At 34.1% G+C, this 27501-nt stretch overlaps 1 protein-coding gene across 3 annotated transcripts; it reads left to right on the top strand.

Annotated features, from left to right (window-relative positions):
• The first annotated feature begins 6194 nt into the window (after positions 1-6194).
• VAD1 (GRAM domain family protein) lies at positions 6195-18303 on the top strand. Of its 3 annotated transcripts, none has more exons than XM_088219537.1 (18): positions 6195-6651; positions 7246-7305; positions 7854-7904; positions 8028-8093; positions 8189-8284; positions 8433-8534; positions 8633-8742; positions 8833-9014; positions 13827-13867; positions 14000-14087; positions 14202-14288; positions 14380-14434; positions 15156-15222; positions 15705-15804; positions 16356-16417; positions 16505-16547; positions 16641-16936; positions 17807-17986. In XM_088219537.1, the coding sequence occupies exons 1-18, from the start codon at positions 6448-6450 to the stop codon at positions 17888-17890; spliced, it is 1794 nt and encodes a 597-aa protein (XP_088075663.1). In that variant the 5' UTR covers positions 6195-6447; the 3' UTR covers positions 17891-17986. The 3 variants fall into 3 exon arrangements, with proteins under 3 accessions (XP_088075663.1, XP_088075661.1, XP_088075662.1); XM_088219535.1 differs by having other exon boundaries at positions 6201-6651; positions 17891-18303; XM_088219536.1 differs by having other exon boundaries at positions 6203-6651; positions 8645-8742; positions 17891-18303.
• Positions 18304-27501: the final 9198 nt, after the last annotated feature.

Raw genomic sequence — 27501 nt, 5'->3', positions numbered from 1 at the left:
AACTAATTTCTAACTGGAGGCCATCGTTTGGGCCAACACAGTGGACTCCTTCTGGCTTAACGCATCTGTGACCACATCTTCTCTACTGAGGTGGTGGATGATCTTGCAGTCATAGTCCTTCAGGTGGTCCATCTAACATCTCTGTCTTATGTTCAATTCCCTCTGCAAGAATATTTACTTTAAACGTTTGGGTTCAGTGTAGACTTCAAACGTCTGATCAAACAAATAATGGCGCCATATCTTTAAGGTAAAGATTATGACTGCCAATTTCAGGTCGTGAATAGGGTAGTTGTGCTCATGGGATTTAATTATCTAGATCTATAAGTGACCACTCTACCGTGTTGCATCAAAACGCATCCCAAACTAATGTGAGATACATCACAGTAAACCTGAAATCTTCTAGTGTTGTCAGGGAATATCAACATCGGAGTAGAGGTGAGACGATATTTTAATTCCATAAAACTTTCGCCACATTCATAGTCCCAAACAAGTGGTACACCTTTTTTAGTGAGACGAATCAATGAAGCAACAATCTTAGAGAATCCATCGATGAATCATCAGTAATAACCTATTAAACCAATAAAACTACGTACCTCAGTTATGTTAGTTGGCGGGTTCTAGTTGAGTACTCTTTCAACTTTGGATGGATCCACATAAACTCCTACGCTCAAAATTACATGGCCAAGGAAGAAGACTCCATCTAATCAAAAAGATCATTTACTGAGCTTAATATACACCTGATTCCGACAAAGTGTCCCTAATACCTAAGATAAATGGATTGCATGTACTTACGGACTCTTTGAGTACACTAGGATGTCATTAATAAATACAATGACGTATTGATACAGTGCATGCCAGAAAATCTTGTTCATAAGATCCATAAGGGTGACAGGGGCATTAGTTAGTCCAAAAGGCACCCTGATCTAAGGTTGATCTTGGAGAAGACTGTAACTCCTTGCAACTAATCGAAAAGGTCATTAATACGAGATAATGGGTACTTACTCTTTATCATTACCTAATTGAGTTTTCTATAATCTATGCATAATCTAAGGGAGTTGTCCTTTTTCTTCACAAATAACACCGGGGCACCCCAAGGGAAATGAGTAGCGTGGATGAATTTTTGACTAAGAAGTTCAAAAAGCTAGTTTTCTAATTTTGCAAGCTCAGTACAACTCATGTGATAGACAGGTTTTAAGATTGGCTGTATTCCAAGAAGCAGGTTGATAGAAAACTCTATCTCCCGCTGGGGAGGTAGACCAGGTAATTCTTCCGAAAAAACTTTCAGAGAGTCAAAAATAGTAGAAATAGAGTACACAATAGGATCAACATCTATATTCCTGTTTATTCAATAGTTTAAAAATAACAAAAGTGGTTTTTTATTTTATTTTTGGGGATCGCAAGGTTACAACTTTACTTTCACAATTAATGGTTGTTTTATATTTCTCTAACTAATCCATTCCTAAAATAATGTCAAATCTTGAGAAATTTAAAAGTATTAGATCTACTAATAATTTTACTTCTAAAGTTTTTATTTTATAATTTTTATACACACAATGAGCTTTTAATAAACCCTTAGAGGGAGTTTCTATAGCTAGTACTTCACCTAAAGGGTCAGGCATAATATCTAATTTACATACAAATGCACAAAAGATAAAAGAGTGGGTAACACTTATATCGATCAGAGCTTTGGTGGAAATGTCATGGATAAAAAGCATACTCTGCATAAGGATAGGAGTGGAGAGGGCACCGTGTTCATCAAGGTGATACATATAACCTTAGGCTACAGGTCTAGCCACATCTTTCTACCGCTGAGGGTAGTCTTTCACAAGGTGCTAAGTGCTTCCACATTTATAGCAGGTATGATTAAAATGCTGATAGGGCTAACCACTATGCAAGCGACCACAATGCTAGCATAGTTGGGAAGGTCAGGCGAGTAGTCCAGTAGGTGGAGGTAGAGTAAGGGAGGGGCAACTCAGAGTCGTTTATTAGGGTGGATATTTACTGGGTCAGACAACCTTCTTCTAGGTTATTGGGGGTTAGTGCTGTTGTTGGGTACAGACTCAGGCAATACACTGGTGCCTGGTCGAGATAAGATCTTCAACCAACTAGGCATGTTCTAGCACCTCGACATACGAGCTAGGTCTTAGTATCACAATCTGGTCGTAGATATTAGCACGAAGACCCTTCAGAAATTTTCTAACTTTACAACTTTCGGGGGTGACCATTAGTGGGCAAACCTAGAAAGCTGGACGAATAGGGCTGTATATTAGGCAATCTTCAAGTTTTCCTAATAGAGGTTCTAAAATTCCTCCTCCTTCTTCTTTTAGATATAGGCTAAGAAAAGGATATCAAAGAATGTGTTCATAAAAACTTTTTAAGTAGTAGGTAGGTAGGATTTCCTTTTTAAGTCACCAGTGTTCGACTTCACTGGTCATCTTAAAGGCTGTTAGGGGGACTTTTTGTTCATCGGTTAGGTCTAAGATAGAGAAAAATTTCTCTATTTGTAAGATCCGGGCTTCAGCTACTAAAGGGTCAGGGCCTTTTTCGTAGCGGGGTGGGTTTAGCTTTCTAAATTTCACTATGTTGTGGGAGATAGATCTTTCAGTTGGTCAATATTCTGGGGTAGAATGTTGGCGAGGATTGGCTTGGTTTTGTCCTACAACTGCGGTCAGTCCCCAAATAGCTCAAAAGAGTTCGGTAAACTCGGCTCTGGTCGGATGATCCTGAGCCTCGAGTCTTTCGGTATGTTCTATAGAATGTCTCCCTCGCATCATTCCTAGAAAAGAAAAGGAAGATATGAGTTGGTGGTCTAGTTTTTGGAAAGATGACTTATTTCCTAAATATCTTAGAGGGTTTTCTACCTATAACCTCAATTGTAAGGGATTTGGTTGGCATAACTGCCTGATACCATTTGTGATATCCCAAATACTAATTAAGGCATAAGAGTGCTAGATATAGAAATAGAGTACGAGTGCATAGTAGTTTATTGTATGCAACGGAGTAATTTATTACAAATTCCTTACAAAATATATGAATTCCAATTACACAAATAATTGAGGCCAGAAGTGCCAACAAAATACAAAATATCAAAATACAAAAGGACCACTTCTTTCACTATGTAAAAAGACTCATCAGAGTGCAGGACAAGTCATGCACTCAAGGTTTATGGATCCACAGGATTATCAAAGACTTCAAGGGGTGGGTTAACGATCAGTTCCTCATTATTTTCCTCATTTGTAGGGGGCCATTGAAAGGGGTGAATTTCATATACTCTTAGTAAGGAAAAAGTATTTAAATAACGTCATAAGATTTTAAAAGTGATTAATTACGTCATCAACACTTACCATCAAAAGTCACGTTAGGGTCCTTTATTAAATTATGAAAATAATTTATTTACTAAAGAAAACATCAAATCCATCATGTCATGGCCATATCAATCAAATCAATCATGTAAATAATAGAAAAAATTAAATAAATCATGATATGCACAGTTTTTCATGTTATTTTTCGCGAAATCATTCCAACTTTCATCTACTGAGGGTATTACGGATTTCCGACTGCCCATGTGGAATGACCATTTCAATTACAACAACAATTTGCGACTTGCTAAACCAACAACACATTTATGGCTTGCCAAACCATGACACGATTTATGACTACGATCGTTTCAACCACAGTGCTCCTATCAGTAAAACTATGGCTACGACTGTACTTGGCCAAGGGTGAACCTTGCAGTAATATCACATCACTACTCTTGTCAGACGGTATATCGTTATCCACAGGGAGCGAACATTTCACGTCTTTTCATACCAAGTGGGGGAGGAAAAAATAGGAACCCTTCAGAGATAAAAGTCTAATGAAATACTTTATGAATTATGCATGTCAATACAGATACATGTTTCTCGTGTCTATATACTATTTCATGCTTAATCACCTTTCCACATATCAATATTGATTTTAAGCATCAAATTATTTAAATCACATGCAAATTAACAAGTTCATATACGATCATAAAACATGCATTGTCAAGTAAAATTTACTTAGTTTAGATACTCAAACTTAATCATGCAAATCATAAATTCAAATTTCATAATTTTTCTCTAGAAATGCTCATTAGGATGTTTAAAAGTAAATACTAAATTCCTTATCAAAACTTTGAAGTTTCTTACACCTTTTCTTCTTCTTCTCCTCTCCCTCTCTCTCTAGATCACTCCCTCTCTCTATGAGCTCTTGGAGGATGGAAGAATGGAATGGAAGTGATGAGGAAATGGTAAAGGGAGGGTCCTTATTTATAGAGGAAACCGTTAGATTTGTGCCAAGTGGCAAAATCTAGTGAAGAGAGAGAAAGTTAATTAAAAAGAAGTGACGTGACGACTGACGGAGGTGACTGACAGATAGACGATGTGATGTGATGACAACGCAAAAAATAAAGGCACATTACCCAAATGACGATGGCACGTTATCCAAGCGACGACGACACACCGTCTAAACCAGCAAAGGCTTGCCGCCCAACCAACGGTGCACGCCACCCAAGGGAGTGCGTGGCGCCCAAGGGGATGATGCGCACTGCCCGAGGCAGTAACACATTGCCTGAGTCGACCGTGCACAGGTCCTACAATGCGTAGGGTGCTACGCGTAGGCCCATGCATGCTGGCCTATTGTGCGCACAGGGTGCACGGAGTCGTGCCCATTTGCACGCAATGGGACATGCGTGGACTGTGTCAGTCTGTGGGAGATAGGACGCGCACACAGACTGGGCATCATTCCCTAGGGGGACGGGATGTGTCTTGTGTTGGCCGCGCACGGTGCCTGCGTAGGTGGAACCCTTCCCGCGAGCATTTTTTTGCTAGATTTTTGCCTTTTCTCCATCTTTTTTCTGGAAATTTATTTTTAAATAATAAGAACAAAAATATAATTTTTTTCTACGACGAAAAGGAATGATAAATTTTAAAAATTATTTAAATAAATTAAATATACGAAATTTAAAATATGAAATATGATATTTATCTAAAAATTAAAATCACGAAATATTTAAAGAGTTTAATCGGCTTAGGGCCCGAATAAATAAGTATGCTCTATAACTAATCAAGTTTCTTTATACAACATTCATGCAAAATTTCAGGATGCAAAACTAGGAATTTAAATATGAAGCAAACGGTTTTCACTCACTTTTGTAAAGTAGTCTTCCTTTGTTTTATGCAATAGAATGGAACAAAGGTTTTCAAACACATATGGTAGGTGAGGTACTCTTCCTTTGTTCTAGTTTAATCCAAAACAAAATACCAAATTGCTTATGATGTGCAATCAATATATTTTTGAATTTTTTAATTTTCTTGACTAATTGAACAAACAAACGATCACTTGAATTGGATGGATATGATGAATTCAAGTGAGACGCAACATGAACAAATGAGCAAAAATTATTATTGCTAATTATGCAATCACATGATATTAAAGCAATTTAAGATAGTAGGTTCATTAGGAGCCTAAGCTTTGATACTAAATGATGCAAGGTGGGGTGGGGGGATTTGGAAGGATCATTTTGACCCCTAGAACCTCACAAAACGTTATAATCAGAAAGCTTAATCACCTAATTAACTCTCCCTACTTGAATCACAACCAACAAATTGATTACAAACCAAAGTAATTGAAAAAATAAAAAGGAATTGAAAAGATGCCACTGCTTAGTGACGTGGCAAAAAATGAGGATGAATCGTTTTGACTCCCAAAACCTCACTCAACATGACATCAGAAAACTTACCCACCTATTTTATCCCCTACTTGAACTACACCCAATAATATGAATGCAAATTTAAGATAATTGGGAAAATAAAAGAATCAAGAAGGATGTCATAACTTAACTGATAAGACAATCTTGATTCTTTAACTCTACAAGATTTCTGAAACTTCTCAATTTAAAGAATTTTAAAGAACACTCTCAAAAATTAGCCAAAGCTAATTTAAAAATAAAGCAAAAGCTTTAAAATTTTATTGACATGAAGATGTGATTACAATCTAAGGATTGAAGATCTAAAAAAAAGCCAGGTTAATTGACCGTCAGATTAATGATTAATATAAACTGACGGTTGTGATTGAGTGCAACGACTACAGTGACCGCAGCTGGTAATTTATACGGACGGGTTGCCTAGATGTCATTGCAACTTCTTATTATGCCACGTGGTGGTTAGTCAACATCGGCGATTAATCGACATGCCGCGGCAGTGACGTTGACTGCAATGTGACCCCGTTGCGTCTCTCAGTTTTGTCAAACTGTGGAAACAAAACTGAAGCGACTAACCGAAAATCTTCTTCTTGTTAATCCCGTCTCACTTTCAATTTCAATTTCAATTGCAAGACTATCAAACCTGTGCTGTAAAACTCCTCTATCTCTCTCTCTCTCTCTGTACCTTTTTCTTCCCCCATTTCTTTGTTGAGGAGCTACCAGATATGGCAGCAATGTCGGCGAGTCCAGAGAGGATCGACGTATCACCGCCTGTGATGATGGGCTCGTCTCCTTCGAAATTGACATCTTCTGACGTTGCACCTGAGTTCTCATCGTCCTCAGATAGTATCTCATATTCCGCCGACACGCCTGATCGTGACGATCCTTCCAATTCTTCTCCAAACCCTAACAGAGACGCGGAGACTCAGGTTTCGTGAACGTTTATTCAATTTGTTCTTGTTCCAATTCTTGAATTTTTATTTTTGTGTTTCCGGTTTCTCTTTTAGCTAAGGTTATACAATAGGTTCGGCTTTCTATTAGTTACTGCTCTGTTCGGTCGCAGAGAAAATAGAAACAAGAATTTGGATTTGAATTGGCTTATACTGAGGGAAAAGAAAAAGAAAAATTCAGAATTATTGAAGCCTGAGAATTTAATCTCTCTTGAACTCCTGAGATTATGCTCAGTTTAGCTTGAAAGAGTTTGGTTGTTGACATTTTAGTTATAGTATGAAAATGTGGATTGTCTCAATTAGTGTCATGTCGTGATCGCCTGACTTTTAACTCATGGTTTTACTAAAAATCAAGAAGACCTTTTTGTTTCCTTTACTGATCGTGTTATTCAGTAATTAGAGATTTTAGCTCAACTGCAAAGGAGATAGAGGGCATGGAGAAGGGAATTCTCTATTATCTATTCCCTTCTTTAAATATGATAAACATAATTAGTTTGTTGTGCAGAAACCAGGATATTTTTAAGTAATCTTATGATATTAGATTGTGCGGTTCTTGTGCTTTTTGCATCGCAGTCATTAACATCATTGAGAAGCGAGGAGTATCGTCAATTGTTTCGACTTCCACCTGAAGAAGTGAGTGCCTCCGTGCTTCTTATAATCAATATATCAAGTCATAGTATGTCTTGTTCCTTCTATTTGGATGGAAGCTGATAGTCCCTTTGGCTTCTAAAGACATGCATTGTTTCTAATGATTGATTTGTGACTTTGGATAATTTCTTTGGATTTTTTTGATAATATGGTAATCTGCGAATGAAGTATAATATCATCAATAGGGAAGTGGAGCTGTGATAAATTTATGTACATTATTTAGAATTGAGTCTATTGGCCATCAAAATTCTCATTTCTATTGAATAATTTCTTGTAAATGAGTCATGAAAAGAAGTTCATGTTATTGATCGTGGGGAGATCAGAATGGAAAACTGGGCTTCACCCAGGAATACTGTCATTTTGTGTCTCATATGTTGAACAGTGGGCAGGGTTAAGTAAGTTTGAGTTTCCATTTTATCTCGGGCCATCTCACTTATAATCAGGTATTAATTGTAGGAACAATCAAGATTTTGAAGGAATCTATCTTGATATCTGAAGACAAAATTTTTTTCTTTTGTTCTTCATTTATATAGGTCCTTGTTCAAGATTTCAATTGTGCATTCCAGGAGAGTATTCTCTTTCAGGTAATCTGCACCATTTTGATTTTTTTCCCAGGTAGTTTACTTCAGCATGCTTTAATTGGTACTGAAGGTTATGGTGTTAAGGCTTACAGTTCTCTTTTTCATCTTACGCATTAACTTTTACAGGGACATATGTACCTCTTTCTTCATCATATTTGCTTTTATTCAAACATTTTTGGATTTGAGACAAAGGTAGTATTCAAAAATTTGGTTATATCTCTAGTTGCTTTGAAATATTCTCAATGCTTTTGATTTGTTCTCAATATTTATCAGAATTTGTGCTACAGAAAATAATCCCATTCCATGAGGTTACAAGTGTTAAAAGAGCAAAGACAGCTGGGATCTTTCCAAATGCCATAGAAATTTTTGCTGGAGGGAAAAAGGTAAATGCCAAATCTGTTTACCATTTTTCCCCTATATCATTTCCTGGAGCAGTTACTTTATAAAACTTATGACCTGAATGTTTTTTTGTCCTCACCATTCAGTTTCAGTAACAGCTCCAATGTCTAAATCCATTTATTGATTTGGCAGTACTTCTTTGCATCATTTCTGTCACGTGATGAAGCTTTTAAGATAATCAATGATGGATGGTTGCAGCATGGTAATGGTTCCCAAGCTATCAGTGAACAACAGGTGTCTTCAGTAACTTAGTGGTTATAAGCTGAATTTTGTTAAAAATGGAGTTATTGATATATTGCATCTTTTGTTTTTTCTTTTTAATTTCTCATAAGCTGATTTTCCAGGAATCCTTATCTGAGCCCAGCAGCCAAGAGAATGGACTTGTAATTGAAAAGGTCAATACCTCTAAGCACATGATCAATGAACTGAGTTCTACTGGCAGGTATTGTTAAGAGCGGAATATATGTACCCTGTGTTGGTTTTGGTTACTGCCTTAGGAAATTCAGTCTGGATTCACATACTTGTGACACAGGGACAAGGATGCTTCTACGTCGAATGATGCTAAGCTCCTAGACAGCATTGCAAATGATGCACTGACATCACTTCCAAAGGTGGAAGACAATATAGAACAGGATACAGTACCAGTTGTAAGTACTGATACTTCATCTTCAGCCAATTGGACTTGGAAGCCAGAGGATTCTGATGCACCTAAGAGTTAGTTAGTTCTCCTCTATTGTTTTGCTATTGCCGTTATAACTTTGTGATTTTATCTGAGTTTACTTAGATAGCTCAAACATTGTTCTACTTACCCTCAATATGTGGTTTTTGTTTCAACATTTCATTAACCATAGAATTGGTTAATACAAAGTGTGGACCAAGAACTTGACCTTGTGGCATTGCTCTATGTCGAATTTCCTTTGTATTGAGCTTCTAAAGTGTTGTTTCTTCAGTTACGTTGTGGATGCATTTTAACCTGGTTCTTTGGTGTATTGATGTGTAAAAAAATACTGACAACTGATAAATTTGGGCAGACTTCTGTGGATAGGTGGTATTATGAACCTAATGAGTTTGTGGATGACTTCATTAATCGATTAGTTTTCAAATCCAATGTGATTTCCACTCATTCCTTTTCTTAGACCTTGCATCTGAGAAAGGATATCTTGTTGACATTTGATGATTTTGAATAATTTGTAAGGTACTGTAGAAGAAATGGAAGGTGTTGAGATTGGTATTTAATGTTGGAAACAATATGGCAGCTTTTTTTTTTAAACTATGACTCTATATTGAAATTTATGTGTGGAACGTTTACTTAATTTATTTAGTTAATATAAATGTCGGATTTCATTGATGCATCAGCTTTTTTCTGTCTTCTAGGAGAAGTTAAATCATGTGCTAGGTCTCCTTGGTTGCATCTCGTTAAGGGGTTGCCTGGAAAGAACATACAGGCTCATTAAGAGAAGCAATTTGATATCTAAATGGTAGTTGCTCATTAAGATTGAACACTTAGATCCCTTGAGCAAAAAGATACTCTAAAACTTTTACTGAATCCGTTGAGTAAAAAGATACTCTAAAACTTTTACTGAATTTTCTGCCTACCATTTATGTAGGTTGCAAAAATGACAGAAATAGGCTGCCTCCTAGAAAATATCAACAATTGACATAACTGAACATTTAAAATCTAAACTAAAATAGTTCTCTCTCAAAAAACAAACCCTAAAATAAAATAGACTAGAGAAAAAGCAATCAGATTAAAACAAAGAAACATAATAGCCTAACTGCAGTTGTTTTGTAATTGTTGACTCCAATTGCAAAGTTGTTCTTGTTGCAGCATCTGCACTAATTTGAGTCTTATATTGGACCATAACATTGTATCCCCCCTTAAGGACATCCTTGTCTGCAAGCTTGTAATTTGGTTGGTGTTCTTTGCTGCTTAGTTTGGTATGAGTGAGTGCTGATAACTGCATGTGGTATCTCCTGATCAATAACTTTCTCCCCAGATGGGAGTTCTTCTGGCATAGGGGTCCGAATCATACTGATCCAAAACAGAGAGATACTAAAGATGGACATATTCTAGTTTTAATATATATTTATATAATTGTAATGTTTATGTATTTGTTAAGGTGTTTAACGTATTTAGGAACTAGCATCTATAAACTTATTAAAGGTATGGGCATTATTTCTTATTTAGTTAGGATACTTTGGAAATATTAATTATTCAATTAATTAACTTGTTTTCTTATTTTAATAGAATTCCTAGATAGATTTAAAATTTCTATCTTGATCATATTTTTGTGCCTATAAGTAGCGTATTCTTGGTTAGTTATTAGATAGATTATTCATATTGGTTACTATAGGAACAGTGAACTACTGATTTGATTATTAATATCTTAGATATCTAATTCTTGGTGGTTCTATAAAAATTAATCTTCGTAGAAATGTTATAGCCAAGCTCTTTTTGTTATATATCAACTAGTATTAGAGCCTAACCTTGATTTATCACACTACCATAATTTTTGTCCAAAAATTTAGAATCTGCTGCCAGAATGGCACCTCAGAACCTTGAAGCAGAACTTAGGCAAAACAGTATTTTCGTTTCAGCACACAGACGTTAGTTCAAGATAGAGATTGTCAGCCACAAGCACTTGCTGGTTGCTGCTGAGAGGTGGGCAACCAATTCTAGGGGATACCAAATGGCATACCCACTGAGTCTCTCCCCTAAAAGTTTTTGGAAACCACCGCAAATTGCTGTTTGAAGTTGGTCTTGCTGTTGTCTTGCTGGATTCTACCATTCTGGATAACTTCAACGAGTACTGACATCAGATCCAAATCAAGGGCTCTAGAGGACTCCCTGACTGAAAGATCAACTACAAAGTACCTCCAAAATTGACGTGTGAGTCCCATGTGTTGACCATTATGTATTGATCTTAATTGAAGTTTCTGTTGACTGTTCAAATCGGTTTAATTTGTCCAGTTCAGCCACCACAATACCAGCTCTGGTCATTTGAAATACAGTAGTTGAAGGTTAGAGCATTTTCTTTCACTTTGGGAGGTTAGTTTGCTTGAGTTCATGTTCTAGGCAGATTGATAATTTTATTCATGCATTCTGCCAATGATTTAAGATGTATGTTAGGTTTTCCAATTAGATTTATGGGAGAGAGAATGAATGTAATGCTAACAGTTTTATGATATTATGCAGCAAAAGGGCTTGAATGTAAGTTATATGCTCATTGACCCTCCTTATTCAACTAGTAAACTTCTTTTGGACAAAGTCAAGTATTATCTAGCAAAAGTGTATTAAGAGCCATCTAAGTCAACGCGAGATGCACTTTGTTCACTATTAAGAGCTTTGCTCGGTGATCAACTTTCTTAAGCACTTACATATCAATGTGAAAATTGAAGTAGCTTATTGCGTATGTGATATAACCAAAATAACTGTAACAGATATTTCTTATGATGATGCACTAATGAAAATGGTTTTGAGTTAATTTTTTCTATATTTAAAATATTAGATGATTGGACAAGACAATCACGCGTTAGAGATATCTTAATTATTGAAATAGTTGCAACAATTGGACTATATTTGGTGATATTGGATCTTGGTTGTGAAGAATTAATTGTAAAAATGTTCAAGCACTTTTTTCAATCTATTTGACCTCAATGGAAGAATGTTCTCTTGTACACAAAAGCGATTATGATCACTTTTTCACAAGAAAGTGATTAAATCTTAATTGAGTTGCTCTCTCCACTTTTGCATAGTGTTTGAAGAGATAACAAAAAGTTTTGCTTATTGCTCATTGGTTAGTAGGGGGAGTTCTTTAGAGTTGTGCCTCTAAGAATAAACAATCTTTAATGCAGGCAATAAATATCAGTCATTCTCTTGTAGGATTATAGTGATGTACTGACCACTGTATGCGACTACCTATCTTTTCCTATGAGCAAGATGATGTCACTATTATTGATGATCCAACCCATGAGAGTAAGTTATAAATGAGGTAACCAAGGAGATCACCAGACCATCCAACTAATTATACAAGTTAACAGATAAGACAATGAGATGAATTGTAAAGGATGTAATTTATATTTACAAATTAAGTCACCTAGCGATGGGTCTCTCAATTTAATGATAAGCAATGATGTTGGGAGGTTGAAAATGATGATGTTCTTGTTGATTAAGAACAAAGAGACCTCGCCTAATGATACCATACCAAAAGTTCTTTGTTTTCTAACAACACAAGGAAAGTTTGACTATCTTCCTTATGTTGGTTTGGTAATTCCTAATTGGTTCACTATACCTTTAGAATCCTTAATTTTTCAAGGATTCTTGTTTCCTCATGTCAAGTTTGCAAGCTTAGTTGTTAGGAAAATAAGTTTTAACTTTGGTATTCTTTCTACTTCACATTTCAAAGTTTAAGGTCGAATTTTCACCAACTGGGGTAGAATGATATGCAGAACAAAAAGATATTGAAGTAGACATATTTAAACATTAAGCTATATTTATGGAATTGTAATGCTTGTGTATCATGAAGGTGTTTTTAGCTTATTTAGGAATTAGTATCTATGGAATTGTTATGGTATGAGTTTATTATTTCTTATTTAGTTAGGATTATATTTAGTTATTATTTGATAAGTTATTCAATTAATTAGCTTGTTTTCCTATTTTAGTAGAATTGCTAGATATATTTAAGAATTTCTGTTGTGGTTGTTTTATGATGCCTATAAATATAGTACTTTTTCTTAGTTATGAAATAGACTGTTCATATTATTGCATATAAACATTAAGTTATTGGTTTGATTAGTAAAATTCCAGATCTCCAATTCTTGGTTACAAATAAATTTTCTCCAAGTATAAACTCTCTTTATCCTACATTGCATACCCAATAAATTGTTTGTGTAGGGATCTAGGAATCTGGAGTCACGCATAACAATTGGATACCAAATATCTCCTTGGTTGGATTCTGTTATTGGTTTGTTGGGAGAGAGGAGAATGGCTCATTAATAGAGCACCTTCCAATCTCTAAATAATAAGGGCTTGTTAAGAAAGAGCCTTTTGTTCTCTTGACTAAGAAAAATACTCAACTTTCGGAATTCCTTTTCTAGCCCTTGTTCATTAATTAACACCTTTTTTGAAGTCTTCTCCTACCCCTTATTCCTTAATAACACCTTCTGTAGGTTTCAAAATAAGGACAGAAAAAAACCGCCTCCAAGGAAACAGCAACAACAGACAGAATTGACCCCCTAAAGTTTAAATTACAATTGTAAAGGAAAACAGATGAGATGAGAACAAGAAAAGAGGAGATTATCCTATCTACATTTACTTACCGATATTGCTCTTGCTGCAGCACGTACACTAACTTCAATATGTTAGAGCGTATTATTTGCAACCCCTAAAGGTTCATTTTACTTCCAACTGACCAGAGATGGCATGGCTTTTCTTATGAATTAGCATCGCATCTACTTCTAGTTTTTTGGTGCTACTCATACCTAATTTCTTGTTTACAATCTGAACTGTTTGTTTCTGATGTGCAGTACCAGAGTGTTATACCATGGTTGCAGAAGCAAAGTTTCAGGTTGTGTTACATTCTTCCATTTCTCAGATATTTCTTAAATTATGAAATTTATTGTTTTACCATATTATAGAATCTGCTGGTCAAATATCTAGGAAATTTATTCTGAATTTAGTTTTATTTTCTGCGTGGCAGATAAAAGTAGAGGAGTTTTTTTATTTGTTTTTCTCAAATACTGCTGTTAGCTTTATGGAATCTTTTCATAGAAGATGTGGAGATAAAGGTTATGTGCACCGAACTTCTATGGAATTATTATTAATGCATATTTTGGTTTCTACTGTTGTGGAAGATATACTTTTCTACCTTTAACTTTATTATTTATTTTGCGTCTTTTCAGAATTTCGATGCAGTTCATGGTATCCTCATGAAAAATTTGGCCATGCTCGTGATGTATCTTTTCAACATCCAATAAAAATTTATTTTGGTACTAATTAGTATTTCTTTTATGAATTTAAATGATCTCTTTGTGTGGGCTTGTGTGTGTTTAAGTTCTAACTTTTAAATTTTCCATGAAGGTGCAAAATTTGGCAGCTGCCATGAGATATCAAAATTTCGAGTTTACAGAAACAGGTAACTACAATATTGTGATATCATATTCTTCACTAATTATTGGTCATTAAATCTTGTGATGTGCATGTTTTGCATAGATCTTTTATGAAAAGAGTCTGTTATTATTTTTCCCTAGTAGAACTGCACATAAAGTGTTAGCTATTGAGGTCACAGAGCCCAAATTGAGAACTTCAACATCAAAATTTTATACTTTCAATATGGGAGTCAAGTCTTATAGCTTACAATTAGCATACAATAATTCACTCTGCTTTTGTAGCTTGTACAAACATTACCTTTCCAGTGGCACCAACCACACCGAGTACATTTCGAAGGAAAATATGGTGGATTGCTTTGATACTACTGATATTTGTTTTAGGAAAATCACACCTCAAAATTAGCTATTGAGATTGGAGAGTCCTAAAACCTACAGAAACTCCATACTATAGTTTGATGCTTTCAATGTGAGATTCAATTTCCATACCTTGCAAATAGAAAAAAAAAAAGAGATTCTCTTCCTCAAAGCAAAAGAAAATGAGAGGCAGTTAGAGTATCAAAAAGGAGAAACAGGATTCTTTTTTTACCGAAATTTCAACTCAAAAATTTTTGTTTTAACCAGCTTCCGATCAGTTTCTCGATGTGAGTTCCATTTTCTTTTTTTCCATTTTTTGTATTGTTCTCCTATGAAATGCTCTGACATAGGTTGTTTGTTATATATGCTGACATTTTAACTTTCATGTGCCAGCCATTTGGTTATTGAGACATCACAAGAAATCAATGATGTGCCTTATGGAGATTATTTTCAAGTGGAGGTATTATATTAATAGTAGCTTACATATTTATGAGTGATTAAATATTTTCAACTACCTCAATCATAGCTATATGTACACCTAAATGGTCCTCTCAATCACAACAAGCTGCTAGTAGCGAAACTTGTCTTAGGTTCTATTGAATTCCAATATTCTTCTGGTGGCCTTTGGATTTGAGGCATTCACTCTCTTAAGATGTGGGAGACTGGCATGTGGAATTCAATTTCGATGGATGTATGTGTTCCATTAGCAAATCAGAAAGATTTACCTCCAGTTTACCATTCAGAAATATACATTTTTCACTACCAGCAATATAGTCATATAATAGTTGAAATGTCATCTGAATCCTTTGGCTGTCTATTATTATTATTGATTCTTTGAACCTCTTTTCTCTGACTATAGTAGTGTCCTTATGATATTTGTGTTTGACATACATATGTTTTGACATGGCATAGCTGTATCTGTTTTCCTAATGCGCAATACAGGGACTTTGGGATGTACAAGGGGATACCAATGACTCAGAGAAATGCTGCATTTTGCGAGTTTACATCAATGTGGCATTTACAAAAAGAACTGTGTGGAAAGGTTTTCATTTATTTTATGATTTATATCCTCTGAGCTCTTTTGATTAATTATCACACTTTGTTAACATCATTCTGTTATCCTTTTAAGAACCTCTATGGCTTCGCCATAGTTTATTTTCTCCAACAATTAAGAAATTTCTTTAGTTAAATTTAGTCCCAATCGTAGAATAGAGACTTGTATTGCTTTGGTTTGTTGCCATCTAATTCTAATGATCCAAGGGCCAAGATATGGCAAGTGGGTGGATGTGGGAAAAGAATCTTAGTTTTTACTGCATAGCAAAATGAGGTAGCTTTCCTGGCTGAAACATTTAAAATCGGGGACTTGAGTTCAATACTTTGCTTTTCGCTCTCCCTCAAAGAAAGAAAGAGTTCAATGATTTGAATTCCTTCTTGAGCTATTTGAGTCTCCAGTTTGCTTCAAGTTTACGATTTGGCATTTATTCTGATTGTTTGTCCTTTTTCTTTTTCCTTTGTTCTTTATATTTTCAGTCAATCTACTTTATGTTTTGCATGTTACTTGAACTAAAGGCTAGTATTTCTTTGTGAAAAAAGGAAAAATTGTGCAGTCTACTTTGGAAGAATGCCGAGAAGCTTATGCATTATGGATAGAAATGGTATTAACTTCATCTTCTCAGTTTCTGTTCAACTTTCAGTTTATCTTAGATCAAGCATCCACATAAGAACATTTACTTTTTATGCAGGCGCATGAATTTTTGAAGCAGAAGAAAATCGAGAAAAGAGAAGGTTCAATCTTTATTTAGATACATTTCTCCAGTGTTTGGTATCCTATTCTTCAAGCCATGTGACTGACACAATATCTTGATTTCTTTAACACAGAAATCAGTTCAACTGCTAACTCAATTCAGAATACAGAAACTCAAATTGAAAGGCCAACGGAGACCGTGGAAACTTCCCAAAGATCACAGGAAGATCACACAAAGAGACTAAAAATGTCTGATTCTGTGACTGCTAACCAACAAGTACGCGGTCTCTTGCAAGGAAGTTGGATTAGCACTTCACCACTCTCATCTTTTTTGGGAGAATATTTGCTGAAATTCTATTCGTTAGTAAAAAGTCAAAGCCACATTTCGCTGGTGTTAGCTATTGCTTTTGCAGTAATCTTACTTATGCAGGTAAACAACTATCAATTAATTTTCCTGCTTAGTAGCCTTTATTCATGTTTGTTCAGCTCACCAACTTTTTACGGGATGTGGTTGCTTAGCTCTTCTATATGGTATTTATTAATTGCTCTTCTTATTTTGATAGCAGTAAATATATTCTTAAAATCTCATAGGCGCCAGCCAATTTCACTATTGTTTTCTGAAATTTTCATTGTTTTCTTCACACTGCCTCTCAATTAATTTGAAGTTTGATCATATTCTATACTAAAAGTTTTCCAAGATTTTCTCTTTGTTACCCCAAAAAAAGACTAAGACAAGTCAAATTGGTCCTTTCTTTTATTTAGTATGTCAAATTGTTCCAATGTTGACACCTGGCTGTAGTATTATATCATCCATCTCCTTTTCATCAAAAGAGCTCCTTTCTTTTTTGCTGGTTCGTATCACACCCATTAGACAAGGAGGGGTGCACAGCTGAGGGAAGTAAAAGATGTAGACAGTAGTATTGTGAGGGAGGTAAGCTTGAACACATCATTGTTAATAAAGGAGGGAAGGGGCATGCCACTTGAATTTGATTCAAATCTTAATTTTATGAAATAAGAACGTAGGTATATACAAAGGAATAGAAATTTGAATGATAGACATTCTAATTTTAAGTCAATTCTATATCCAATAAGAATGGATTTGAACAGAATGCAATGTAATGTTATTAATGGCATTGGGACATTCAAAGAGCTTATTCAGTGCCTAAATCGATTGACTTGAATTTTTTATCGTAATCGATCGACTTGAATTATTGCTTCTAATTTCCACAACCTCCTAGATATCCAAGTCTATGGTTGCTTGATAACTTTTCATGTAGATTCACTTTCTCCGATCTTGCAGATTGATGAATGCTATAACTTTCAACTAATTTGTCAGCTTTCTCATGATACAAGACATGAGTTACAGTGGCTTTCTCCATTGTAGGTGAGTATAGTTGTGCTATTAAACAGACCTCAACATATCCATGTGGTTTCGCCAGCTGACTACATGGGTGGTGGGGCTAGCGAAAGATCATCAGAAGCCATGGCGTGGTTGGAAAAGCGGATTCACTACTTTAAGGATGAGATGGTCATGGTCGAGGCGCGGTTGGAGAGAATGTGGCATCAACATGCAGTATTGAAAAAACAATTAAAAGATCTAGAGCAGCTCAGGAAGCAGAGATAAACTAGGTTTGATTGTATACTCTTGTGGGTCTTTACATGCATGCAGTACATATATAAAAATTTCTCTGTTTTTGCTGGAAGTTACATAAATTTCTTAATCAGTTAAATATTGGTAACATGGATCTGAAGAAATCAATTGCAAGGTTAAATCTGAACTTGGAGGTGATTAAAGTTTGTCATGGTGTAGAGCAACAGCAATCGGGGAAAATAGTTGGGTTCTGTTTACTTGTTTAAGCTTTTATTTTCTAAATCCATATATGTTTAATACATCAAAAAATGTAGTTATTAGGAATGAAATTGTACTTTGAAAATAATAGTAAAGTAGACTAGTTTAGTATTTAAAATTTTTTTTTATTTATTTAAATTACATTTTCACTTTTAATAGTTTGGTGCATTTCTTTAAAAAAAAAAAAGTTTGATGCATCTGAAAAGAGATCTCAGCAGCTTGATGTGACACTTTAACATTTGCTTTAACAGACGATATTTTTAAAACTGTGACACATTTGTATTAATCCCTTATTATTTAATGTTAGAAATTTTGCAAAATAAAATAATATGAAATCATGTAATATCTTTATTGCATATCAATATCAAATGCATGCGGAATATTAATGAAAGCAGAAAATCGGCCTCAAGCTATTGATGCACACTTGAAGATTGCAGTATGTATAGGCAATATATTTTTATGAAGAAATTGCTAGAATCGCACTCCAATACCATGCCTCTGTGTATGGATAAAAACCCTTTCCCCAAAGATGACTATTACCTCGTAGTAACTTTTGATGTTGACCAACTAATTGTTACTATTCATTAGAAGGGATTACAACAAATGGTTGCCCTTTTCATTCTCTCACTTGATCAGCATGTCTTACTTCAAAATAATATAGATATTTATCAAAATTTTTATTTAATTAACAAACATATAAATCATTATACCAAATCCTCTAAACATGAGTATTACTTTATATATAGCACAATACGTTATGTTTCTTGAATGTCAACCTATATTGAGTAACAAAACTTAATGAATAACTAAAAATGAGAAAGCATCACAATTAAATAAGAATTTCATTAAAATCACAAATGTACATGCAATAAAAATCATATCATGGAACCAAGTCTCATTTTTTTTATATGATCCTTAAAACTCATTGGTGGTGTCTTTTCATCAGAGGATCAACAATCACTAGTTCAATATCAATATATTCAACTACTAATATCTTGCTTGTAACGTTCTGACTCCTTTTCAAGTCTTGAACATACATACAAAATTTTCCTTGCATGTATTTTCTATAATGTAAATATCGATTGTAATATCTCAGATACCTAATAAATAGAAGGAAGCCAACTATTTAAGTAATAACGAGTGATAAAAATAATTTTTGACATTGAAATGGAAATAAAAATACTTTCCAGAACAAATTAAGTATTAAGGACTTGCATCAAAGGCCATAATTTGACAATCTTAAATAATTAAATACAAAAGTGGGGTTCTTACAGAATTTTACATTAGAGTGCGCGATATCTATTGCACTCGAATTATGTCCCAAAGAATTACTAAGGATTTGTGAATGGTTCTAAACAAACTTCAAGAGACAACTCGGAGCTCAACTTCCACATCATCTGGGGGGCACAGATTAGGAGTGAGTTCGATGTAAACTTAGTAAGGGAATCAGTATTTAAACAACACGGCTAAGGTTTAAAAAATAAACAATTTGAGTAGTACTTTATGCACCTTTTACCTCGAACAACCATTATGGGATGAAGATATTTAATTATTTAAAAAACTTTTTTGTCTTTATTAAGGAAATCTAGTGAAATATTACATAACCAATATTTAACATCTAAGCATGCGTGTTATATCTCAATTGGTTACCCAAACTTATCAAATATTCAATAGAAATCAAACAAATAACACACTCCATAAATAGAAGAACCATCATATAAATCATCATGAAGATTTAAATAGTACAAGTAACATACCAGTAATAGAAGAATCATCATACAAATCATCATAGAGATTCAATTAGTACGAGCAGCATACTCAATAAATAAAAAAACCATAGTACAAATCATCATAAATATTCAACTAATACGAATAACATACTTAATAAACAGAAGAACCATCATACAAATCGTCATAAATATTCAATTAGTATGAGCAACATGCAAAAGAACCATCATACAAATTGTCATAGAGTTCAACTAGTACAAGTAACATACTTAGCAAACAAAAAAAAAATATCGTAAAAATCATCGTAGAGATTCAACTAGTATGAGTAGCATACTTAGTAAATAAAAGAACCATCGTATAAATCATCATAGAGATTCAACTAGTACGAGCAACATACTCAATAAATAGAAGAACTATCATACAAATCGTCATAGAGATTCAACTAGTACGAGCAACATACTCAGTAAACAGAAGAATCATCATATAAATCATCATAAATATTTAATTACTATGAGCAACATACAAAAGAACCATCATACAAATTGTCATAGAGATTCAACTAGTACGAGTAACATACTCAGTAAATAAAAAAAACATCATACAAATCATCATAGAGATTTAACTAGTACGAGCAGCATACTCAATAAACAAGAAAACCATCATACAAATCATCATAAAGATTTAACTAGTACGAACAACATATAGAAGAACCATCGTACAAATCATCGTAGAGATTCAACTAACATAGCAGTATACTCAGTAAAAAGAAGAACAATCATAGAACTCATTATAGAGATTTAACTAGTACGAGCAACATACTCAGTAAACAGAAGAACCATTGTACAAATCATCATAAAGATTTAATTAGTACGAGCAACATACTCAGTAAACAAAAGAATTATCATACGAATTATCATTACTACCCATATCTGTAACTAGGTTTTATTAAGTTCTTTTATTGACCTTCGTGCGAAACCATTACAACATACATCTACTGAGAGCAGAAGGGATCCCTAGTTACCGCTATGAATCACTGACCCATTCACACGCAATTCTCATTTTATTTCCCCATATAAGCTATGACCATGGTTGTACTACGCTACTGTGGCTGTACATGTACACAACGCGTATCTTTTCTTGTTAGAGGGATCGCTGATAATCACAGGGAGTAGTTCACCAATATTTTTTCAGAAGATGAAGAAACAAAAACTCCTCAGAAATAATAGTTGAATGAATTTTTTCATTCTTTTCACTTGTTTATTTCATGCTCATAACAATTTCATATTCTTTTCATATGAATACTACATGTTCAATTGAACCATTTTCGAATCCACAGGAATTTCATAACTTATCCGACCCATAGGCCCCTTTTTCACATATCCGGCCTAAAGGCCCATGTTCGGCTTGAAGGCCTATTTTACCTAGACTTAACCTTTGGGTCATCCTCTTGAAACAAAGTCCACTAGAATAACCCTCTTTACCATTACTAAGGTAAGGTGAAGGCTAAATCGACATGCAATTTCCAGTTATCATATTTTCATGCATCATGTTCATTATTTCCATGGTTAAACAGTGATCATTCACTGTAGAGACTTATACATCAATTCTTGTAGGAATTCATGCATCATAGACATATGGAACACTATCATGTATCCTACCTCATATCTAGAACCCGATGGGGGTTCAACAACATCTTTGGTCAAAAGCCCATTATATCGAAATTTGACCATCGGGATATTCTTTAAAGTCGAAGCTCCTTATAATAACCTTCTTTGTCATTACCAATGGTAAGACAATGGGTTAATCCCAAATGTATCTCCAATCACCATTATAACACATTTATCATAAATGATTATTAAAAACAAATCACAAAACAAGCATAGAAATCTATTTTAACAAATATCAAATTTTACCAAATTAATTAAATAAAAAGAGCACTCATAAATATAGATGAAAATACTGAAAAATCTCTTACCGAAACTAAATCGATGAGTCTTTTAAAAATAGAGGAAAGGGCTTCTAAAAATCCCTTGAACAAGCTTACAAAACTCGTACTTTTCTCCTTTTTTCTTGCTTTTTTCTCTCTCTAAAATTCTATCTTTCTTACTCTAAAATATCTCTCTAGAAAGTAAAAATGGAAGAAGAAATGAAGTGTGAGAGATAAGGAAGAAAAGAGCCTTTAAATAGGCATGGAGGAAGCTTGGATGTGTGACACATGACAAATATCCAAGTGGGCAGTTGAGTGGTAGGTGAAGAGTGGGTGACCGTACGACTTGCAAGGCATTGGGTGGCATGGGGAGGCATGGGGGTGGGTATTGGGCTTTTCCTCTTTTTTGGTTTTCCTTTCCTTTATTTCTTTTTTTTTTCTCTCTTTTCCATCTCTTATTTTATTTTTATTTTATCTTTTCATATTATAAATTAAAGATAAAATTAAATTTAAATATTTTAAATAAACAAGTACCAAATTTAATAAAATAAAACATGGTAAAAATTAAAATATAGAAATATTAATAATTTAATATACAAAGAAATTAATTAGGGGCAGAAATATAAAATGGCCATTAGTCCCAAATTAATAGAATTTTAACCATACGCGCTTCGGGTGTAAAAACGTGCCCCCTTCTCCCCTCCCCTCTCCCCCCACCTTTAAAAATCTGGTCCTTTAAATTTGAAAACTTCTTAAAATAATTCAAAAAACTAGTCCCACATTTTTTCTTTTTTACACACCTAAGGTATAACTGATAGGGGGTGTCATCCAAAATTCGTGTGTCCAAATTATTTCATTTACTCTATCTTTCAAGAATTAGTACAGGATTATGTGAAATAAGTTCCCTTTATACTCTCTAATTATATCAATATACGCATTGTCTTTAAAAGTTTGGGATTCTAAACTATGTTTAGTGTGGTAGTTTTCTAACCTCAAAGTATTATCTACGGACTTAATATGATATATCTATATTAGTAATTCTTAGGGATTCATATTTCTTACTGATGATTATTAGGGGTCCTTGATCAAATGGTCAAATAATAACTTAATTAAGGCTAAATATATTCTCTACTTATTTCAATCTTTCCAGGGCTAAGTACTACATCCTTTGCCTCCCAAGGTTTCGAGTGACTTAAGCAAGGCCCTAAGATATAATTCATGAGTTTGTCCTATTATTGTTTTGTGCCGGTTAATTTGAAGAAGCATTTTTTATGTATTTAATTGTGATTGTGTCTAGTTAAAAGATCTGTCTTGATTTATTTGTATAACATGTACTTTTGGATTTCAACTTGGGAGTAAGGAAAAGATATGTACGGGTTGTCAAACCAAAGGCCTTATTGTTAGAAAATATTGCCAGGAATACTCTCAATAAGTATTTAATTTAGGAGGAGTAAGGTCCTTTTTATAGAGAATCCTAGTCAGGTATTCTATTTTCTTTGGAAGTTCGATTATGAGTTAGGAACAGATCTTTATGGCTAATGACTGCTGAAGGTTTGGGGTTAATTCATCTTACTGAATTTGTTAATAGTAGCACTTGTGTTTTATAAATTTTTATTTTTAGGGAGGTCAATTTGTGGTAGCCTAATAGTTGATCTTCTAAGATATTAGATATAAGATTGTATTCTTTCTTTTATTATTACACATATATATATAGATCTTTACTAAGCATGGTTGAATAGATCTCAAACATATTGTTTTAATGCTTGGAAAAAATATAAGGTCTTTCCTAAATAAAAAAAAAGGATGCTTCAAAAATGGGTCATTTCCTTTCTGTCTCCAAAAATGAGGATGGATTTATTAGGAATTTGTCTAAACTCGTTATACTGCTAACCTTGAATATAATGGTTATCTACCTCCCACATGTACCATCACAACTCCTCACTTTCTCTTGGAGGTCCAAAAAAAAAAAAAAAGACTTTTCTATTTATAGAATCCAAGCTTCTGTGGCCGAAGGATTTGATCCATCGTTTAAGAAAGGAGGGTTTAGTCTCTTAAACTCAGATTGTTTTATGCAATGGTTCTGTCTACATGGCGAAAATCATTGGCAGGGGTGACTGGTTTCAGTTATGACCTGCAGTAGCGGTCAAACCCTGGATGACTCAGAATAACTCGGTAAACTCGACCCAGGTTTGAGCGTCCTGGGACTCGGGGTGTTCTACAGATGGTCTCCCTCGAGTCATTAATCATTCAAAAGAGAGACAACAAGCTTGACGAATAGAAAGAAAAGGTCATTTCTAATTCTAAGAACTTCTAAAGGTTTTCTGTAAGTCTAAACTATAGACCTTAATATAAGGGATTTTCTTAGAATTGGGCTCTTATACCATTTGTAACATCCAAGATACCTAATGGGTAAAAGAGAGCCAACTAATTAAGTATTTATAAGTGCTAAAGACAATTTTTGACATTAAAGCATAAAACAGAAATCTCTTACAGAACAAACTAAGTTTTAAGGATTTATATCAAAGGCCATAATTTGGCAATCTTAAATAATTGAATACAAAAGGGGGGTCCTTATAGAATTTTAGATCAGAGTGTGAAATAACTATTGCACTCGAATAATATCCTAAAGAATTATCAAGGATCCATGAATGGTTCTAAATAAACTTCAAGACAAAACTCGGGGATCAACTTCCACATCATCTGGGGGGCACGGATTAGGCATGAGTTATATGTAAACTCACTAAGAAAAACAGTATTTAAACCACACGGTTAAGGTTTAAAAAGTAAAAAATTTAAATAATACTTTATGCGCCTCTTACCTCGGACAACCGTAGTGGGATGAAGATATTTAATTATTTAGAAACCTCTTTTGTCTTTATTAAGGAAATCCGATGAAATAGTTACATAACTAATATTCAACATCTAAGCAGGCATAATATATCACAATTAGTATACTCGAACGTATCAAATATTCAATACAAATCAAACAAAAGCACATTCCATAAACAAAAGAACCATCATATAAATTATCATGGATATCAACTAGTATTAGCAGCATACCCAATAAACAGAAGAATCATCATACAAATCATTGAGATTCAACTAGTACGAGTAGCATACTCAGTAAATAGAAGAACCATCGTACAAATCATCATAGAGATTCAACTAGTACGAGCAACATACTCAATAAATAGAAGAACCATCGTACAAATCATCATAGAGATTCAACTAGTACGAGCAACATACTCAGTAAATAGAAAAATCATCATACAAATCATCATAGAGATTTAACTAGTAGGAGCAGTATACAAAAAAACCATTGTACAAATCATCATAGAATTTAACTAACACGAGCAACATACTCAATAAACAAAAGAACCATCGTACAAGTTGTCATAGAGATTCAACTAGTATGAGCAACATACTTAGTAAACAGAAGAACCATCGTACAAATTATCATAGAGATTCAATTAGTACGAGCAGCATATAGAAGAACCAATCATCATAAAGATTCAATTATTACGAGCAACATATAGAAGAACTATCGTATAAATCATTGTAGAGATTCAACTAACATGAGCAGTATACTTAGTAAATAGAAGAACTATTATACAAATCATCATAGAGATTCAACTAGTACGAGTAGCATACTTAATAAACAGAAGAACTATCTTATAAATTATCACAGAGATTCAATTAGTATGATTGGCATACTCAACAAAGAAAAGAATCATCATACAAATTATGATCAACACCCTTATCCATAATTAGGTTTTATTAAGTCTTTTACTAACTTTTGCACGAAATCGTTACAACATATATCCAATGAAGGCAAAAGAGATTTCCAGCTATTGCTGTGAATCACCAACCCATTCTTGGGCAATTTTCATTTCATTTCCTTATCTAAACTATCACCACGGTCGTACTTACTGGCTGTGACCCTACATATACCTAACACATATTGTCTCTTGTTAGAGGGACCGTTGAGCATCACAGAGAGTGTTTCACCAACACTTTTTTGGAGGAGGAAAAAACAGAAACACCTAAGAGACAATAGTCGAACAAATTCTTCCATTCCTTTCACTTGTTTATTTCATGTCCATAATAATTTTATATTCTTTTCATATGCATACTACAAGTTCAATGTAATCGTTTCTGAATCCACAAGGATTCCATAACTTATCCAGCCTGTTGACCCCTTTTTCACATATTCGGCCTAAAGGCTCATGTCCAGCTCAAAGGCTTATTTCACGTATCTAGCCCGAAGGCCCATTTTACTCAGATTTGACCTTCAAGTCATCCTCTAGATCTAAAATCTACTATAATAACCCTTTTCACCATTACTAATGTAAGGTGAATGACCAAACCTGCATGTAATTTCTAGTTATCATATTTTCATGCATCATGTTCACTATTTCTATGGTTAAACAATGATCATTCACCATAGAGACTTATACATCAATCCTTATAGGAATTCATGCATTATAGTCATACGACACACTTTCATGTATCATACCTCACATCTAGAACTCGGTGGGGGTTTAACAACATATTTGGTCAAAAGTTCATTATACTGAGATTTGACCATTGAGATTTTTTTTTTAAAATCAGAGCTTCAAGAACAACCTTTTTTTGCCATTATCAATAGTAAGACAAAGGATCAGTCCCACATGTATCTCAAATTGTCATTATAACACATTTATCATGAATCACTATAAAAAATAAATCACCAAACAAGCATAGAAATCCATTTCAACAAATATCCAATTTCACCAAATTAATTAACTAAAAAGAGTACTTAGAAATATAGATGAAAATACTAAAGAATCCCTTACCAAAATCGAGTTGATTAGTCTTTTGAAAGTGGAGAAAAAGGCTTCTAGAAATCGCTTGAACACGCTTGCAAAACTCATACTTTTCTCCTTTTTTCTTGCTTCTTTCTCTCTCTAAAATACCCTCTTTCTCACTCTAAAATCTCTTTCTAGAAAGTGAAGATGGAAGAAGAAATGAAGTGTAAAAAATGAGAAAGAAGAAAGCCTTTAAATAGGCATGGAGGAAGCTTGGATGTGCGCCACATGGCAAGCATCTAAGTGAGTAGTTGAGTGGTAAGTGGATGGCTGTGGGACCCGCAAGGCATGGGAGGTTGGTGGTAGGTATGGGGCTTTTTCTCTTTTTTGGTTTTCTTTTCCATTTTTTCTTTTCTTTCTTTTCTCTCTTTTCCATCTCTTATTTTATCTTTTCGTAATTATAAATTAAAAATAAAATGAAATTTAAATATTTTAAATTAACAAATACCAAATTTAATAAAATAAAATATGGTAAAAATTAAAATGCAAAAATATTAATAATTTAATATACAAAAAAATTAATTAGGGATAGAAATTTAAAATGGCAATTAGGCCTAAACTAATAGAATTTAGATAAACCGCGAAGATTCGGGGTGTCACACCAATCATGAGGCAACCACGGATAACAAAATTTCAAAAATACC

The sequence above is a fragment of the Carica papaya genome, chromosome 5, assembly GCF_054855325.1.
Source record: "Carica papaya isolate Zhongbai chromosome 5, ASM5485532v1, whole genome shotgun sequence".
NCBI lineage: Eukaryota > Viridiplantae > Streptophyta > Magnoliopsida > Brassicales > Caricaceae > Carica > Carica papaya.
Note: the sequence above shows the minus strand (reverse complement) of the source record. Positions and strands in the feature narration are given on the sequence as shown.